The 19,809-nt window shown below is 42.1% G+C and overlaps 1 protein-coding gene across 1 annotated transcript in view; it reads left to right on the top strand.

The window, feature by feature from the left end:
* The window catches only part of ANO2 (anoctamin 2), a 1,767,324-nt gene that overhangs the window by 1,718,705 nt on the left and 28,810 nt on the right, over positions 1-19,809 (top strand). Inside the window, exons 21-23 of the mRNA XM_078673987.1 lie at positions 515-667; positions 781-833; positions 2,960-3,141. Of these exons, the coding sequence (XP_078530113.1) occupies positions 515-667; positions 781-833; positions 2,960-3,141 (388 nt within the window). The remainder of the gene's footprint in view (positions 1-514; positions 668-780; positions 834-2,959; positions 3,142-19,809) is intronic.

The raw sequence follows: 19,809 nt of genomic DNA, 5'->3' as shown, positions 1-19,809 counted from the left end.
CAAGTGGGGAGAGGATGTGGCATAACTACCAGAGCTGCTGACCTTGGAGCTGGGGAACCAATTTCGAGTCTTGGCGTAGGCCGAACATCTTGTTCAGTGGAGTAACATAAGCCCCAGCAGCCCCTGCGTTGTGGGGGGCCCCAAGCGCTAGGGGCCCCCTCAGCAGAAGTATTAGGTGGTAGGCCGGGGAACCCATCTGTACACTTTGCAGTGGGGCCAGCTTAGGTTTCGTTAGGCTACTGATCTTGAGAGTCTGGATAGATCACTTTGTCTTCACGTGACTACATAAAATGAATGTGTCCTTATGAAAAGCGCTCTAATATCTTTGGGTGGAGTTTGCGCCTTAAGTTATTGATAATTAAGTGCTGGTGCCAAACACTGGCTCAAATTAAGCACTAGGCCACACAAAGGTCTGGAATTATAGTGAGAACAATGACCAACAAGGTGTTGCTTAGCTTATGTACATCAAGCGGCCACATTTCTATTGCTGAAAGATTTCTTTTTTCTTTTGCAGTTATCCAATTTGGATTTGTCACTCTATTTGTCGCCTCCTTTCCTCTTGCACCTGTGTTTGCACTACTCAACAACATCATAGAAGTGCGCCTTGACGCAAAAAAGTTTGTAGCGGAATTGAGAAGGCCTGATGCTGTCCGCTCTAAAGACATAGGTATGCGGCAAGCCTACATCTGCACTGCGCTTCTCATTATATGTAGCTTTGATGATGTGCAATGATTGAATTTTTTGTTCATTTCAAAGCCTCACTGTTACATCTTTTTACAGGAATCTGGTACAACATTCTAAGTGGCATCGGCAAATTTTCCGTCATGATTAATGTAAGTATTGCATTACGTCTCTTTGAATTTATGGATTTAAAAGAAATCACAAATTGAGTTAACGTGGGGGAGCTGCTTCTTGCTGAAAAGTCCTGCTGAACTGCTGGGCAGTTAATGAGTTTCCTCTTATAGCTTCTCTTATGTAGTAATTTATAACCAAGGCATTCTCCTTTTATGGGTATACAGTATTGAAGCCATTTATACAATTAATGGTGGTCACTGCAGTAATGCCTTATCTTAATTACATGTCTGCACAAACTCAGATTAGAAACATTTATTATATTCTTCCCCATACTGCTGTAAAATAAATTGTATAAAGTTACCGCTAGCCTTTTTCTTAAAGCACTGTTTAAGAGTGATATCATAAAAGACTGTGCAGATGAGCTAATGACTAACTTTTTATTGTCCTTTGCATGTCCTTTAAAAATACACAGTACCTGCATTAAAGTTTTGGGCCGTAAATTATTTATAAAATGTTTTACTTGAAACAGCAAAGATGCTTAGCTATTTCAAATTATTTTGTTATTTGTTAAGCACCGGAGCATAATGTATTAATTAAGCAATATTATCCAGGGAGAAGGAAACTCTAAGGTGGACAAACTGAGGTGTAGTCAGAGAGTGCCTAGGTAAAGCCGAGGAAGGCACACCTCTCTGGTCAGCATCTACCAGGGAAGGCACTTCCTTTTGGACAATATTACTATTGTCAATCAGACCCCTAAAATGTGGGGACTAATGAAAAAAATATTTGTTACTGTGTATTTCACAGGACTACTTGGGTGGAAGGTTAGAAGAAACATACCTGTTGATTTCTTTTGTTTTTGTGCTGATAAGGCTCTGTCTTTATGACCCTTTGAAATGCAATGCAATGAATGCGTGGATTTGAGCATCACAAAAAGGAACAAATATAAAGAGCGATAACAGACTTTACGCACAATATAAAGCTATTTGTTGGTGGTATTGCATTAATTTTTAGAACTATGGCGAGTTCTAAGGTAATTTTACCATGTGAAAAATGCTGATCCATGGTTGGGGTTTGATGAACCATGTTCTGTTATGATTTTCACATAGAGGTTATGGAATGTGCTCAGAAACTGAAATGAGAGTACATTTTCTATGAATTCACAAATATCTTCATCAGCCATGTGAGGAAAATATTCTAGCAAGCTAAAAAAAATAAATAGCAACAGCAACTTCACAGCTTATTTTAAAAGAACAACGAGAGCACTAAACTTCTATGTTCACAATGAATGTGAGACATGGTGAGGAAGATATTTAGGAATTCAAAGAACATATGTACTCATTTTGGCTTTCCAGAGCATTGAACATAATTTCTGGGACAGATGAAACCCTTTGTTTTGTTCATATACCGCAATCGCCTCTGTAGGACATGCCCTCAGCTCTGATTCCAGCATCATGGAATGCAGGTGTGCGCACATTTATCATGAACAGAGAATGTTAGCACTCTAGTTGGAGCAGAGAGAGCAACAGGAAGCAAACCAGGCAAGGACAGTAATGTGATGCAAAGGAGGTCAACTCCATCTGTGGATGGGACTTGAGACTTTTAATTGAAGTGTATAGGTGATTGATGGTTGTCGTTTGTGATTTATGATACCCGTGCCAGCATAATTTATTTCCATGGGTCAGTGGAGTGTGTTTCCTTCCTTTATGTTGATATGAGCCCCGTCCCAGAAATGATGTTCTTCCACACTTAATGGCTTGCATGCATTTACTCTGTCTCTGTGACGTAAAATCTTTGATGAATTATGCTATGCCTGCAATAATATAACATAGAGATAGAGATTTTTTGTTTTTTTTGTAATGTGCTTAAACTGTTTTTTATTTTATTCTCTTGACGTGTAAGGCTTTGAAAGTGTATTGAGTGTAAAGGAATACTTATAATGAAATATTTTAATCTTTACCTCCATGAACGTACATTTTGATTTTGTCTACGTTCATACAGATATATATTGCTTTGAGCCATACAAAACATATCACAGTCTGCTAAACATGTCTTCCATCCATTCATCCACATCCCACCGAAAGACTGCATCTCTATGTTTGTATTTGTCATTTCTGTGCAATACGTTGCCGCAAGTAAATTTAAATGATTATCTTTTGTCCCACAGGCGTTTGTAATTTCAGTCACTTCAGACTTCATCCCACGTCTTGTGTATCAGTACATGTATAGTCAAAATGGGACCATGCATGGCTTCATCAATCATACACTCTCATATTTCAATGTCAGTGACCTCAAAGAAGGAACACAGCCCTACAATTCCGAATATATACAGGGTGTGACATTCTGCAGGTAATGTAATTTTATAAATGTCCTGCAATCGTCCTTATAGTTTTACATTAGTGTTAACTGTTAAAATTAAAGCACATTTGTGTTTGTGTGTGTTATATTTACCTGGTTTGTCAATACAGAGGATTTATAAGTCTTATATTTATAAATGATGGTCAGTCCATCTTCTATTTAGACGGTGTACAGCAAAACCAGACCACATTAAGTGCTTCACCAGTCAGTGTTTTTCATTATCATCAAAAATGTTGATTTCGGATACAAAGATCCATAAAACAAAGGACAGCAGGTAAAAAGAAAACAAACAGATAGTTGAAAAGATAAATAAATAGCACTCTGACAGGCTACGGTACCACAATAAATAAAATGGAAGGTAAAATAAAAAATTGGGAAACCCTAGCAGGGTTGAGGCGTGTGTTAGGAAAAAAAAGGAAAGGAAACGTCATTTTAAGGTATCATTGCTTTAACACTTTGACACTGTGGATACGGATAATCCAAGCAGCATGCAAACTTTTTGTCATCCCAACAACAATTACCTCTCTTGTGTAAGAATGTAAATTGTGTAGTGAATGATCATAATGACAATAACCCAAAAGTTTCCATACTGGACTAACCCATAGTTTTTGTGGTCTATTGTAGGCTGGACAGAAAAAGGGAAAATTATGTGACATTTCCTCCGCAAAATTACATGAAGGACACTTGTTAGAGCTACATTACTGCACACCCCATCAAACTACAAAAAAACTATTTATTGGTAGATCCCCATACTTCCATTTAATAAAAAAAGTTGCAAAGAGATGGGACCTGTATGGATATCAATTAATAATCCATAAACAGGAGTAGGTTTAATGTCTAAAAAATAGTCAGAATTTCCGATTTGACATATTTCAATTCCCTCATCCACAAATGTTTCTTTCGTCATTCTTTAACCAGGGAGCGAGGTACTTGTTTTACTATAACAGTGGTATCCCAGAGTGACGGCAGGCCTATCTCATACAACATGGCCTTGATATAAGCAAACCAGGCAATCCTCTCACGGCCGGGAGATTTTAAGAGAGCCTTGATTGCAATTCTATAGCTTTTTAGTTAATCTATAGACCAAAGTCTATGTCAGTACATAATGGGACGAGACATGATAAGTTGATTTATAGGGACGATCCTTAAGTCTAGGAGTTGAGGGAGGTACAGGACACTCTGTGGCAAGTTAAGGATTATTCTCACAAACCTATTATTTGGTTTTGCCAAGATTGCCACTCTTAGTACACCCCACAATTCTACACCGTACATGGTTACGCTCTGTGCTTTAATATTGTATTAATAACCCAGGGAGCACTCATGGGCTCATTTGCGCAATTTGGCTACAGCATCAGCTTCTTGTTGGAGTTTTAGTGAACATTTCCTAATCTGATTTTGGACCAGCTCATTTTGTGATTCAGACAAACCCCAACATACACAAACTCCTGCACTTTTTCTAGAGCCACCCTCCACCATAATATTTGCACTAACAGATTTGTGGGGGTTAATGATTTTTGTTTTATTAATATTTAGCTCAAGGCTGCAATGGCTGCAAAAAATCAAACAATGATCAAGTAGTGCCTGCTGACCATTTGGAGTTTTAGAGAATACATCGTATCATCTGTGAAAAGCAGTGTCAGGATTTTATAAGGGCCGTGTTTGGGTGCGTCATTTTCGGGAAAATCAAGTGTATGTACTAAGTCATTAATATGAAGGGTAAACAGTGCCAGGGCCAGCAAACAGCACTGCCAGGCACAAGTTTCAATGTTGAAAGTGTATGTGAGCTTGCCGTTGTTGCCATACCTGACTACAGCAGTATTGTGCGCATGTAATCCAATGAGAACGGACAAAATATTAGTGGGGACAACCAGCTTTTCCAGAACTTCCCGCAGCTTAACGACAGGGATGTAGTCAAAGGTTGTCCTCAGGTTGACAAAGACCCCATACAAGCAGCTCTTGTCTAGCATTACCGTTTTCCAGAATAGGGCCCAGAAACTGAGGATTTGATCCACCGTGCTGACCCTATTCCTGAACCCCATCTGCAGCTCTGGAAAAAATGGAAATTACCTTGGCCCAATCAAGCAGTTGGTCTAGAATCAAATGTCAGAAACATTCCTGGATACGTCAATAAGACTGATGAGCCTGTAGTTTCCCGGATCTTCTTTGGACATTTTTTGTGAATTGCGACAATCTCTGCAGCCTGCCAAGAGCCACCAGGGATCAGGTCACCTGCTAGAAGAGAATGGAACAGCAGCTGGAAATATGCGACCCAGATCAGAGGTTCTGATCTGAGGTGGTCCAGAGGGATGGAATCGGGCCAGGCACTTCATGTGCAGGGAGTTCTTTATGTGCCACCATTATATCTTTATGCTGGAAGGATTGAGGGAGACCTTCAACTATGGGGAGACATAAAACATTATCCAATTGTATATTCTTCAAATTAGGCTTGGCTGCATAGATTTTTATGAAATGATCCACCCAGGTCTGTGGTTGTAAATTCTAATCAGCACTAGTAGCGTCATTCCGCTTGCCCTGAATCACAATTCCCCAAAAATATTAGACATCCCCAGCCCTGGCAGCCACTACCAAATCCACCCACATCTCGTGCTCCCAGTCTGGTTTAGTCTGGCGAAGTGCCTCTTTATACTCCTTCCTAGCGCTAACAATATCTTGTCGGATTCCAGCTTTTAAACTCTGTATAAGAACACTTCTTGAGTTCTCACAGCTGGAGTTAAACCAAGCACAGCGAGTCGGCACCCTGAGGACCTTACGAGTTTCTTTGCTAATTGACACTTTGAGGGATCTAAAAAGATTTTCATGGGAAGTAATGATAAAATCAGGTTCTAGAATTAACTACCCCTCAGTAGTCAGTGCGTCCAAGGTATCAGCCACCTGGTCATAAATCGGGGCAACATATTTGGGTCCCTACAAACAGCTTCCTATTTTAAGGCCCACTTGTTATTCAAGATTGACAAGACAGACCCAGGATTCAAGATACCACCCTGTTGGACAATGGGCCCTGACTCACGAAAAGGCAGACGAAGAGCCTTATGGTCACTGTTGTGATTCTCAAAAACCACCAAGTCCATAAAAGAAGGCCACATCAGTAAAGACAAGAATATCTAGTCGATACGACTCTTATGTGATGCACACTTAAATGTGTAGGCACCACTATGATCGATCGGGACCTGTCATTGCAGGCCCGGAGGCCAACATGGAGCATTAAGCTCATCAGTTAATCAGCAGTGGTAGAACATCTTGTAGTGGGTCCCAAGTCTTACTGAGGAGCATCTTAGACTACATCTTCTTTCAAAAGTTTGAGGGGCCCAGGACCGTGAAGTTCAAAAGCAATATTGAAGAAACTGGTGGCAATTACCCTGATATTATTTGAGAGTGAGTCTAAGGCTTTTTCTAAGGCATGCAAAGTATTGGGTATTCTATTTGCTCCTCTGGGCGGCATAGCAAGGAGCCCCATCCCCAACAAGAGACAGCCCCATTATGTCTTGTGAATTTCTATCAAGGTTTGTAATGTGGAGAGCTAACACATTTTTAATCCACATGATCAGGCCTCCTGCAGGCCAGCCCCTGCCACCTGAGGATGCTGGACAAAAGTAGGTGTTAAACTTGACCAATGTGCTGTCTCCACACACCATGTTTCCTGGAACATACACATATCAAATGTGTCAATAAAAATCTCCCAGTCCAGATCTTCCAGTTTTGGTTTGAGTCCAGCAGTGTTCCATCAAATTATGTTCCAGAATATTTGTCGTAGCAGTGGATTGGAGGACGGCAAGGGCTGGTCCTGCCGGGTTGATAAAACTGTGATGGCAGAGGTTGGCCTCTTGAGAAAAGATAGATATGATGAAATTGCTTCCCCAGCAACTAGATCGCCCTGATGAATGGCCATGTAACGAGTGTCCAGATATACCTGACTTCTGAGAATTAGTGGGGGTGGGCAGTGGAAGGTGACATGCAATGTCCTTGGAGCGGGCCTGGCTGGACAAAATGATTGGGACTGTGTCAATGGGAGCCCGATAAAGATTTGTGGTCACAATCGGGTTGAATTCACCAAATGTTTAATTCTGGAGCTGTTAATCTTGGGCTCCCAAAGATAAGGAAGTTCCAAAAGGATTTGTTTCAAAAACGTTAGCAGTTGTAGTACTGGAGTGGCCATGCTGATATCAGGCTCAACGCGTCCCTAGACAGAAAAGAGAGGGGCCTAAGGGGAAGGCTTTAAGGTGCCTGATGAAGCTTCCATCTGTTTTAACCACCTACAGAGAACCTCCACAATTGGGGGAGCCTCAAAATTCACCAGTACACAATCTCCCTGACAGGATGGATACCCAGCTATGATGATCGTCTAACTGACAGAATCACTTGGGTCAAGCCATGGGGCCACCTCACATTTGTTTGTAACCAAATTGCTGTTTTATTCATCAATGTCACACAGCTTTTACTTATATTAAGAGGCAGTTCAGGGACATCACAGAGAACGATTAGATATGGCGTGCACGCAGGAGGGAGTTGACGATAGCACACAGAGGGACGGCCATGATGGGTAGTTGGGGTTGGTTACTACTTTTGCCAGGGTGTTGGGGCCATGTTGTTCACTCTACCTTGTCCCCCCAAGTTCTTCATTTCACTCTGGCTACCAGTAGGCTCCAATGTGGGAGTTGAGTGGATTTCGGCAGGCCACTTAAGGGGCAGATATTCCAGAAACAGGATACATAGAGGGGTAATGCAACAACTAGAGAGCAACAGTACTTTAGACTCAGAGGAGACATTAGACAGGTGGCCCAGCCCAGTCTCCTCCGGGCTCCAACGGGCTTGGACAGGTCCACCCTTGGCCTGGGCATGTCCCGTAGGACTCAATAAGTGGTTAAAAATGTTGGGGAACAGGTCTCAGGTGCGGCAGTGCTGCAGGGCTCCTCCCAGCACCACGTTCCCTTGGACCAGGTAGTCCCTTCCAGCCGTGATATTTGCTCCCCATGCTACAAGACTCAATAGGTGCCTAGAAGCCCTGGTGCACCGATCGCAGGTGCTGCAATCCTGTAGAGCTCCTCCCAGCCCTGTGTTCTCTTGGGACAGGTAGTCCCCTTCCAGCCATGCTATTTGCTCTCCACGTTGCGGGATTCAAGACATGCTTAAAAGGGCTGGGGCACAGGTCTCAGGTGCGGCAACAATGCAAGGTCCTCCGAGCCTTGTGTTCTCTTGGGTCAGGTAGTCCCATTCCAGCCATGATATTTTCTCCCCCATGTTTTTATAGAGACAGAATGAATTGTGAAGATAGAATAGTTCTTTGTCCTCTGTAAGTCATTTTTAAAGTTCTTCCAAGCTCAGTACTGGATGTATTCATGGAAACAAAAAAGGCAACGTAATGCTCATTTGTTAAATCATATATTTGAGTCCGGGGAGAGCAGGTGGCATTTCTAGAAACCTCTGCCTTAAATCAAATATGCTTAGTGTGTCTGAGTATGAAGACAACTCATTGTCTGTCTACAAATTTGTACACAACTTTGTAACACAGCAACAAATATCGATAATTAATGCAGCAACAAATATTTCCTATGAATGCAATCAGTGCTTAATTTTTGAAGGTATTTGCAGGTGATGGGCACCGGGGCTCATTCTTGGGTACCTTACATTCATTTTTATATCGTCAGACTTTCACCCGGAGCAAGAGAGGGGATAACTAAAGCGATAGAAATCAAGAAAAAAGTGGCAAAGGGAAATGGCTAGGATGAAAAATAACAAATAACACAAACAATTAAAGGAGGGTCCTGGGGAATATTTAAAGACCTAGCATGAACATAATCCCCATATTCAACATGTACTACACAAGAATGTCCATGGGTCTAAATCAATCACCAAATCTACCTCACTGATAAATCAACTCAAAACCTAAACAATATGAGAGATCTCACTGGGAGTGTGGATACCCATCAGTCACCAACCGGTGCCACCCTTAATCATCATATGGGTCTCCTCTTGACATTTCCATAGTGAAACGTTGATGAAAAAGAGCCTTCAAGAATGAGGTGTAAAGTGGAAAAAGAAGGCATGAGTTGGAAATAAAACTAGGTATTCAGTAACCCCTGCGTTGGGCTAAGAAAAACGGTGGATTACTGCACTTTTCTTTTGTAATTAAAAAGAGCCTATTAATTACTGTAACCTACATATCTTACTATCTGGTTTAAGATAATTACTTTATATTTATCTCAAACAAGCAAAACACAGCAGTTAACGGGAACAATGCCTTATATCAAAGCCCATGGAGCAGATATGCCATTCTGGCAATGGATGGAATAGCAAATGGGATTTTGCTGTGTAATGTAGAACTTGAAATGAAAACAGTGATATGCTTTTAAGGGGTTTTTATGAGCTTTTTCTGTAGGGTGTAATAGAACAAGTAAGGTCTTGACTTCTACGCGTTTGGTCATCTCTGAATGTTCTACAGAACTGCATGTGAACTCTACTGACCCACTAGGGATTGTCTTTTATAGGAAGAATGCTGTACCTCCAAATTGCAACCCTCGTCATCAGAAAGGGAGACTAGCTCGCTCTCATCCTAATTAGTTCCCCATCGCTTACCTTGCTTGTATATGTGCTTAGCTATAGAAGACAAAAATACCCTGAGGCAAGGCATTGGTATTGTTATTAGGCAAGCAGCCGAGATTATGACCATCAATTGTTTACAGAGTTGATGGGCGTGGGAGTCTACCGAAGTAACGATGCACTTTGTATATGCGAGTCTTATGATTTTTTTGTAGTTGTAATTTTTTTTCCAATTTCTCGTGAATACCTACCATTGCCTTCATTCTTAGGCCAGCGAGGATCGAGCAAAAGAAGAGTGTAAATAACAAAAATACCCCATTTCACACTTGCTTCCCTCTGATAAATGTTACTTTTCCAGTCTATAAATTTGCGTCTGTACATATAGGTTTTTATGGTTGCGAAATTCATGGTAATTAATAATGTTTTGCCTCTCTCTTTACTACTAGATTTAGTGCTAGGGTTGTGATAGTTCCCCTGGGATGCGGTATAATACTTTAGGGCAAAGTGGGCAGGTACGTTTCCTGTATTTATGAGACAGGGTAATGATGACAGGTGCCTATCTCCCACAAATCCAGTCCTTGTTCCAGTGACAATATAATCTTTCCATAGCTAGCTTGTCTCACAATCTAGCAAACCGTCTTGTGTTGTGGGTAATGTTTCTCTTCCCCACTGTGCCAGAATCCCCTGGGGAGCCACGATCAGGATGACAACAAGATATCTATATCTTGCTGTTTTATGAGATCTCCCGCCCTGGAATTAAATACCCAGAAGACCCATTCCAAGGTCTTTTAGTAGCTACATTTCAAAAGCCTGTCCTATCCCATTGAGAACCTCCTCCAACAATCGTTTCAACTTTGGGCAGTGCCACTGTACGTTTGTAAAAGTGCCCATTGTTCCACGTCCACTCTACAAAGACTAGACCTTGATTTGTCACACGCTCCTATTTTGTCTGAGGTCCTGTTTGTCTGATGTGGTAAAATAAGGGCCAGTTCCCAAAAATGAGTGCCTGTAGTCCCCTCTGGCAGCAACCAGCTTAAATTATGTGCTGTATCAGGACCAGAAGGGACAACTGAATTGTCAAGAGTGTCCACAGTGTCCACTGGCATAATGAGCACAGGACCCATGTCTTTTTCATTCACTTTCCACTTAGGGCAACTACAGCATAACAACAAGATGATGGATGTAGTTGCAGCCATATCTGAGTGGGTGCCCCCTAGTTTATCTACACCTGAATGACTATGCCTGATGGTAGGTGAAATGTCTTCACTTTTCCAGGATAGGAAACTCTCAGGATGGGGTTAGATGCCACAGTTCTTGAATGGTTTAGATCCTTCCTCCAAAACCGCTCTCAGAGAGTCCTCATCAACGGTAATCTTTCCGCCCCTTCTCCGGTCACGGTTGGAGTCCCCCAAGAATCAACCCTCTTCAATCTTTACCTTGAACCACTCACTGAGGTATTACATGCCGCCAATATCTCTTACCTTATGTATGCAGATGATACACAGATCTATATAAAAATCTCCTCCCCTGAGAACATTCGCTCCTTGTATGAGGCACTGAAGCTTACAGTCCATTGGCTCACCGCCAACCAGCTTAAATTCAACGCAAATAACACTGAATTTCACCTAATCTCCCCACTCAAAACCAACACTGACATCCAGTAATGGATCAAGAGCATCACAGCACTAAACTGACCTCCCACCATTGTTGACTCTGAGAAATCCCTTGGAATAACCCTTGACAGCAGCCTGAACATGCGTGGCCATATAAACTCAGTGGCCAAGACAGCCAGGTTCCGCCTGAGCTACCTAGGAAATCTAAAACCCTTCCTTGAGATTTCCGACCTCAAAACGGCAATCCAGGCTCTAGTCATTTCCAGACTAGAATATGGATGCTCCACTCTCGCAGGGCTACCCAAGAACTCCCTGGCCCCATTGAAAGCCTGCCTCAACACCGCCGCCATACTCCTAACTGGCTCAAAGAAATTCGACCACATTTCTCCCCACCTCAAAACTCTCAACTGGCTTCTCCTAGAGGTCAGAATCCAATTTAAACTGGCCTGCATTACTCACAAAGCTCTCTAATCTAAGTCCCCTACTTTTCTTGCCCAGCCCGCTTCTGGAAGAAAAAAACCTACAATCGAGCCTTCTCTGGGGCCGCTTCAAGAATCTGGAACTCCCTCCCACCCGCCATCAGAAGACTTCTGTCCTTGGCACACTTTAAAAGGGAATCCAAAACCTTTTTAATGGGCAAATACCGGGCAAATACCTCAACTTATGATTTCATCATAATCACCGTAGCGACATGTTTTCACCCTCCATTTTGACATCGTCCACGGCTCTACAGAGGATACCTAATACTGCACTCCTGGGCATCCCTCCCAAGAGTTGAGACTGAATGCCTTCTTTTATGTTTCTACCTATTTTTAACTTGCTATCCTTCTTGTAGCCAGGACCTTAGACTGCGTGCTTTTTCTTGTATAATGTATAATGTATCCCCCAACTTACCCAATTGTTCCCTCCCTTCCTAACGCTTTATATACAATTCTCAAACCTGTAAAGCGCTCTGATACTATCACGGGTCTGGTTTGCGCTCTATAAGACTTTAAAATAAATAGGTCACAGAGAGGGGGAAAGGGTGGTTAAGACAGAGCTGGCCCACTTTTCCCAAGGGAGAAAGCCCGATCCGTAGCTGAGGGAAGGGGGCATCCCACAAGTCTCCCTGAAACTTAGTTGCTATTAAAAGCTGATAACTCACAACACAGGAAGATCATCGGGCATTGAATCTAGTTGCTGTGGCCCCAGCTTGACTGGGTAAGTACAGAGATGGTCCTTGCTTCCCAGGGACACTGGCTATGCCATCACCTGGCAACACCCAAGTATTGATAGCTCCATGAAAAAATAGAAAACAGTGTTCAGAGCCCTCATCGGGGTACAACAATAAATACACTGGACCAATCTCTGCCCTAGAGAAGGACCCACCCACGACATCAAAAGACTCTCCCAATGACCAAATGGTCTCAATTATGCAGGCCTTTCAAGGCTGCCTCATAGGAAAAAAATATTGAGCTCAGCGTGGATCTTTTACTGCTTAGACAAAATTGACGTAATTTTGTAGACAAGGTGACCGAGGCCATGGGACTAATCTCAGAGACGGTAGACTTTGTCTGCAGACTCCACATCAAAATATACAGACGCAAAAGACTGTGCAACAACTGGAGGCGAGGATGGAGGATGAGGAGAGAGTAACTCCCTACGGAACAATATTAGAACCATAGGAAACATGGATGGATCAGCAAGGCATTCCCCAATGCTTGCAATATTGGGCTACCAAGGAAGACATTTCATTGTGCTTTCTGGTGGAACTGGCCGATAGATCACTGGCCTCTCACCCCTGCAGGAGGCACCATCAAGACCAATAAATGCTCTCATATTCAATTGTGCGAATTGAAACGCTATCCTCAAAGCTTCTCACAAACATGATGCCATAACATTCAGCTCCTTCCATGGTATGAAGTTCTCAGACTACACTATAAAGGTGCAGCAGCAGAGCTGCATCTTCTTAGAAGTAAAGTAGAAGATATTGGTGAAGCCAATACAATATATGTTGTTTTGCCTGATCCATCTAAATGACATCTTTGGTGGCAAAACACACTTCTTCAAATACCCTGAATAGTGCTTGGGCTTGGGTGGCGGAAAGACGCGACTCACTCCTGGACCGGTGCCCAGTGAGCAGATCTTCAGCAGAAATGGAGTGATGACCAAGCCTGGAGTCAACTGCCAAAGCAGAACCATGGGACCGGGAGGATGCATAGCTCCAATGAAACCTTTGCTGGCAGCTAAAACTTCAACCATACTTGTCTGAGGGGCAAGCCTTCGAGAACAAAAGACCTAAAACTCCGTAGTAGCCCAATATTGGACAAACAACTTTCCTGAAATGATTTGCCGGCATGTACCCTTCAAGATTTCATAGATTTGGCAGGATAATGTGGGCAGGTTTGTCGAGGTGACTGGGCTCCGACAGGGAGAGCCTATGACCCTGCTTAGTGTCTATGACACTCCTACCCTCTCAGTAGACTTCCTCAAGACTTTTGGAGCATTGGAAACACAATTCTCTTCTGGACCGTGAATACTGGCAGAGGACCTGAATGGGGTGGTTGACTTGAATGTTGACAGATCAAGTGAAGGGTCAGGGGGGACCTTTGGTCACTCCCCTCTAGCCAGGTTCTTTGAAGCATTGAGCCTATCAGATAAATAGAGGGCTCTGCATTTTCAAGAACATTGTTACTCTTTTAATTGCAAGGCACACAGGATATTCTGTTGTCTAGCCTACTTCCTCGTATAGTACTCCAAGTCTCACCTAGTTATGTTTATGAGCATACTTGCTAGAAGCCTCAGATCATTCACCAGTGGAACTTTAGTTGCGACTAGTCCCCAGACATATCAGAACTTGCTTGCATTTCAGCGCATTGTAGTTGACCGATCCCATGACCTGTAAAAACATATTTGAGGTCATTGATCAGTATTTCACCATATACACTGACAAGCCAGAGATTCTCTGAGAAGACTTTAAAGCCACCCTTCAGGGAGATATTATTCATTATCAAGTTGGCAGAGACAACCAGAAGCAACACGAAGTGGGAAATACCTGCTGCTTTCCATCCTGCTATGCTATCTATATCCTGACCTACAACATCTGAACCAGCAGCCGGAGTTCATGAATGACATTCCTACAAGTGTACTTATGGCAGAAGACTGGGACTTGTATCACAATGTTGGAGCTTTAGGACTCCCGTAATCAAGGCTGGCAAGACTCAGGTGCCCCAATGGATTTCCAGCAGAGTGTTTCAGAGCCTGTAAGTCCCAATTGCTGGGACCACTGTCTGAAATGCTTGAAGACACATTAAGGGAGGAATGCTCCCGTTCGACTTTCATAAGGCTGAGATAGTGATTGTCCCTAAGACTGGACATCCTCTGGACTAATACCCTTCATTCCATCTCATTTCTTTCCTCAAAATCGAGGTGAAGATATGAGCCAAAGCTCTCATTAACTCCTGCTGCGGGTGGTCCACCCAGACCATCATGCTTCATGCCTTGTCGCGCCACAAACAACATTATCACGCAGGTTCATAACACACAGACCTTCTTTAAAGCCAAGGTCACACCAGAGCCATATTCAAATGAAACATGCCGTTGTCAGGATCCCTGACTTTTCTTTGCAGTTCATCTGTGCTTCCTCCTCCTCCCACATTCCACGATAGCCAGGAGCGGGGGTGCCTGCAATTAATTCCCAGTTCTTCTTGCCAGAAATCTGCTAAGAAACCATATGCTCCTAATGATCCTTTGTTCTTCCCTGAAAGCCACTTTACACCTTCCAGTCGAGCTGGGGATTAGCCAAGCAGCAGACATAGGAATAATTTTGCTGCACTTTATCTTTGGACCATAGTTACCTTAACTCCATGCTTATCAATGAAGGCTGATAAATCGAACTCCCCGTTAGGGAAGAGGACACATTTGTAGAAAAATGTGACTTTGGATGTGGCCCTAAGAAACCAGGGATAGAGATGTCTGACTCCTCCATGAACGTTTGATAAATTGTCACCCAGAAGAGGGACAGGAAGATTTTGGGTGTATCAACCTGCAAAGAAATTGCTCATGATCCCGGCGTCTGGTTCACTGCAGGAAAGGGCAGTTCAAGGTAACTGGTTTTTTGGTGCAAAGCGTGTACTCCAGTGCTCACTTTTGGAAAGGTCTATAGACTAATAATGACTTTTACACCCCCATTCTTCCTGTGAGTGTTTTTTTGACATTTATTTCAAAATTCATATCTCTTGATCCTCTAAACCAACTATTGTAATTTTGGATGTTTTTTAGTGATAACAATATTTTTTTCTTTTGGTAAAAAATTTGTAAATTTGATTGGTTTCATGACTTAAATATTGTTTTGGTGTTACTTATGTTTTGTTTCACATTTCTCAGAGCTTGCTTCTTTGTGCACTACCTAACAGATGTGAACCCTAGTTTCCTTATCGGCATAATATTTGCATAATAAGAGACTGGTGTATTAACTTTGTGGGATTTCACTCTTTCCTTTTCCTACATTCATAATTAAACACCTCACACTTATCTACATATTAATCTATATACCTTTTATCCAATGCGTTAGTAGCACATTGACTATTGAAAAAATATTTCAAATATAATGCATCTTTAAAAGAAGAATGGATTATGATCCTCAATTTTTACGTGGTATTTTTATAGGCAGGTTTACTAAAACATGCAAGGACAATGGATGTATTTAAGTATAAATTGCCAAAATGTTCTGAATTCAAGCAAAATATCAATAAATACTCAATGTGTTTCTGCCAATTGGATGTAGGTATAGATACTGGCAAACTCCAACAACTAGTTGACATTTAAGAGGCGAATACTATATGTATATGAGAACTACAGTGCGAGCATTTTGGAGCTGGACTTTTTAATGTAAAGATGTGCCATAGTTCCTTGAAATATTCATGATCGTAGAAGTCATTGACAGAAGCACATTAAAACCAACATAATTTCCCCCTTTCCCTCTCTGTATATTTTAACTGCCTTCCCCCCACACAGGAAGCTGTCAAAAGAAATAGAGAATACCTCAGTGTGGCCTTTTGGTCTTTTATTTTATAATTTCCAATATTTGGGAAAAACTGGGTCAAACTACATAGCAGGCATAGTAGCTACCATGTTTTAAATGATGGATAACTAATTCCTCATTACCTCATGCTAAACGTCTGCAATGCAAGGCACAAGGGACAACAGTAACAGAAATGAAATAACCGTTAAAGAACATTTTAAATAGGAAATCACTAAAACATTTCTCTCGAATTCTGCAACTTAGTATTCCCATTGCTGGCTGTGATAGCTCGTGGTCTGAAGCTGAGGAATAGACTGAAGAGGACTCTATAACTTTATTATCAATCTAGATGTTTATTTAGAAAAGGCAACAGAGAACTGGGCTAATATTGTTCTTTCTATATCCTCATGTAAGACATCAAGATGAGGATTATCATTCTTCAATCATGGTGAGAGATGTGGTTTTTGTTGGTGCCTCATGTTTAGAAAATATTGTTAAGCAATGTTTTTGGTGGAATGCCAGTGGCTTGACCTTCAATAATTTCCAGGGTGTTACGCTGGTATATGCCACCAGCTTGGCTGATTAGCTAATAAAGGAATCAGAAAAGCACTATCATCAGTTGTATGTCACAAAATGTCATTAAAATATACAGCCACAAAATTATTACTTTAACCACTATATTGAGACTGTAAGTATATATAGCTAAGTATATATTTACTATTTGGAACTACAAATCTACTGACCTTGACTACATAGTGGTGGCCAATGTTATGAATGGCATATTTTTGTAGGTGGACATTTTGGCCAGGGTATAGTGACTCCTCCCATCTTGCATACAGGTTACCTTAAAACTTTTTTAATGGGTTATGCCTAGGCAAAGCGGTCCCCAGGGCCCCATTCTTGGTCTTGCACGAAGGACAACACCGAGCGTCGACAGTCTGGGTGCAGTTATCCCGCCAGGCTAAATAAACTGTCGGAAAGGATTTTCCTTACAGCTGATCTTGCCTGGATGTGCAACAAGACCAGCGAAGGAATGAGAAAGGCAGAGGGGTACTCACTCTAACTTGGGGAAGCTGCATTGTTACACACATCAAAGATATTAATTGAAAAACTAAAAGATTATCCGAAAGGTTACAGAATCACCACACAGCCTCATAGCTACAACATTGTTTTTGAATTCGTGTTTGAGGGTCTCAAAGGGCCCTCGGAGCTGTCTTCAGCACTAATCTTCCTCACAAGCAGTCTGTACAATTTGCAAATTGAGCAGCAGGCTTCGTAAAATGCCAGAAATCAGATTCAGATTAAAACCAATTTTCAATGCAAGGAAATGAGACAAAAATCCATCTTACACCAATTGATCTGAAAGTACCTAATAAGGCGAAACGTTTTCCCTCAATTAGGTGTCATCAAACCGCAGCCATCTGAGGATGGACAACCCCTGCAGCCCCTTCATCACTACTGTAACACAAAACCTAGAGGTGCAACTACCAGGCTGCTTTGGGAAGAGCAGTCACAGAGCTCTAGCCCTGGATAGCATACCTGAGTGCAGGCTTGCCGCAGCTTGTAAGTGCCCTTCACCACCTGATCTAAATTTCAGGCTGTAAACCTTTATTGTTCGGAGTGTGGAAGTGGACAGATTATCAGGAACATGCAGTCTACTTATTAGCGCCTAACATGATGTGAGTATCTCCAACCACCATCTGAGCTCCTTGACTCGACATGTTTCAAAAAACATTTTTGTGTCACACCTTCATGAGGGCACACAGTGAGTGTGACAGGAGTAGCCCTGATCACAATATGACTCAGAGGCTTAACAGGAATGATGCTGCCCACATACAGAATGTGTTGAGGGAACCCTCGGACTCCCATAGGTCACCGATGTCCATAGTCCTGAGGCTGAATTTGGGGAGGAGAGGCCTGATGGGTGCCCCCCTCCCCCCACCCCGCTCTGCAGAACAGGGGCCTGCGTTATAGCAATGGGTCCGTGATTTCCAGATTTCTCCGGCTAACCTTCTCTGTTGCAATAGTTTGAAAGGGGAGTTTGAAATTTGAGGTGAACTAACACATTGTCTGTGGACACTATTTTGCTTTTTATTATAAATACTCTTTAAAAGACTTGTCATTATTAACTTTACTGTTGGAAAAGTATATATCCACAATCAGCATTATGTACAAGTTAATTTAATTGGCTTTGCCCTGGGGAATCGTGATGTCAACAACACTGCATTCATTTTCAAGTGGGCAGGAATAAGCAGCTGAAAATGATTACAAAATAATAAAATAAAGCAATAAATCCATGCACCGACACATGGGAATGTTTTCTTTACATTTTAACTCTACAGTAATCTTTCGACCGTAATAAACCATGCAGCCTTATGTGCAGCAGATCCATATCACCTAACGCGCAGTAGTAGCTGTGCCTGTGACTCCCCAGGACTGCAAACAACAAAACAGGCGCGTGCAAACTATGGATTCAGACATCAGCAGGCACCACAGAAAATCTACCCTTGATATTGCCTTCTATTCAGGTGTGTTAAGCTATAAGAAGCGCATGCAATCTGGACATAACTACCTGCCGAGGTCAGATGAATCCAAAAATAAAGGGAGGTCGAGATGTTCCCAACACTGCTTGCCGGTCGGGCATATTTTCCAATAAAATGGACAGTGTCTGCATTGTGTTTAGATTTACTGGCCCACATGCATCATTGTTACATTTTGCACTTCCTAATTTGCGAAAAATAAGGAATCGCAAATGAAGAAGTGCAAAATGCTATGCATCATTATTTTCGGTATTCATTTGTGATTCGGTAAAAATCGCAATTTTTACCGAATCCCAAATGAATACCGAATTCTTAAGTTAATTTTCGCAATTCCCATTGATTCCTATGGGCCAAAAGGCCCATAGGAGTGAATGGGAAGGCATCAGCAAATTGCGAGTGGCACTTTGAAAATGTCATGGGTGCAGGGGGGGTCAAAGGACCCCCCCCTGCACCCCTGAAATGTATTTTTCGCATCATGTTTCACACACACATGTCCTATGGACATGTGTGTGTGAAACATGAATGTTGAAAAAAAAACATTTTCAGCATTTTAAACACTTTTTCCAAATTTACTGAGTGGTTCAACCACTCGGTAAATTTGGCACGCTAATTGCGAATTTGCACTTCTAAAAGTAATGATGCATTGCTTTTAAGAAATCGCACATCTGCGACTTCTTAAAAGCACCCGCAATTTTAGAACTCGCAAAAATTTTACGAATTCTAAAATTGCTTCATGCATCCCAAAAAGCACTTTTGCATTCGCAAACGGCCGATTTTAAGGAATCGCACCGTTTGCGACTACAAAAATGCTTGATGCATGTGGGCCACTGTACTTTGCTAGATCTGTTTAAAGCCGCTGAGGGTGGCATATCTTCGTTGGTAAAGTGCTCATGACTGACACTATATTTAATGAAGAGGGCCAGAACCATTCGATATAGAGGCCACACGG

This window comes from Lissotriton helveticus, chromosome 1_1, assembly GCF_964261635.1.
Source record: "Lissotriton helveticus chromosome 1_1, aLisHel1.1, whole genome shotgun sequence".
Taxonomy (NCBI): Eukaryota; Metazoa; Chordata; class Amphibia; order Caudata; family Salamandridae; genus Lissotriton; species Lissotriton helveticus.
This window is presented reverse-complemented; position numbering and strand designations above follow the sequence as displayed.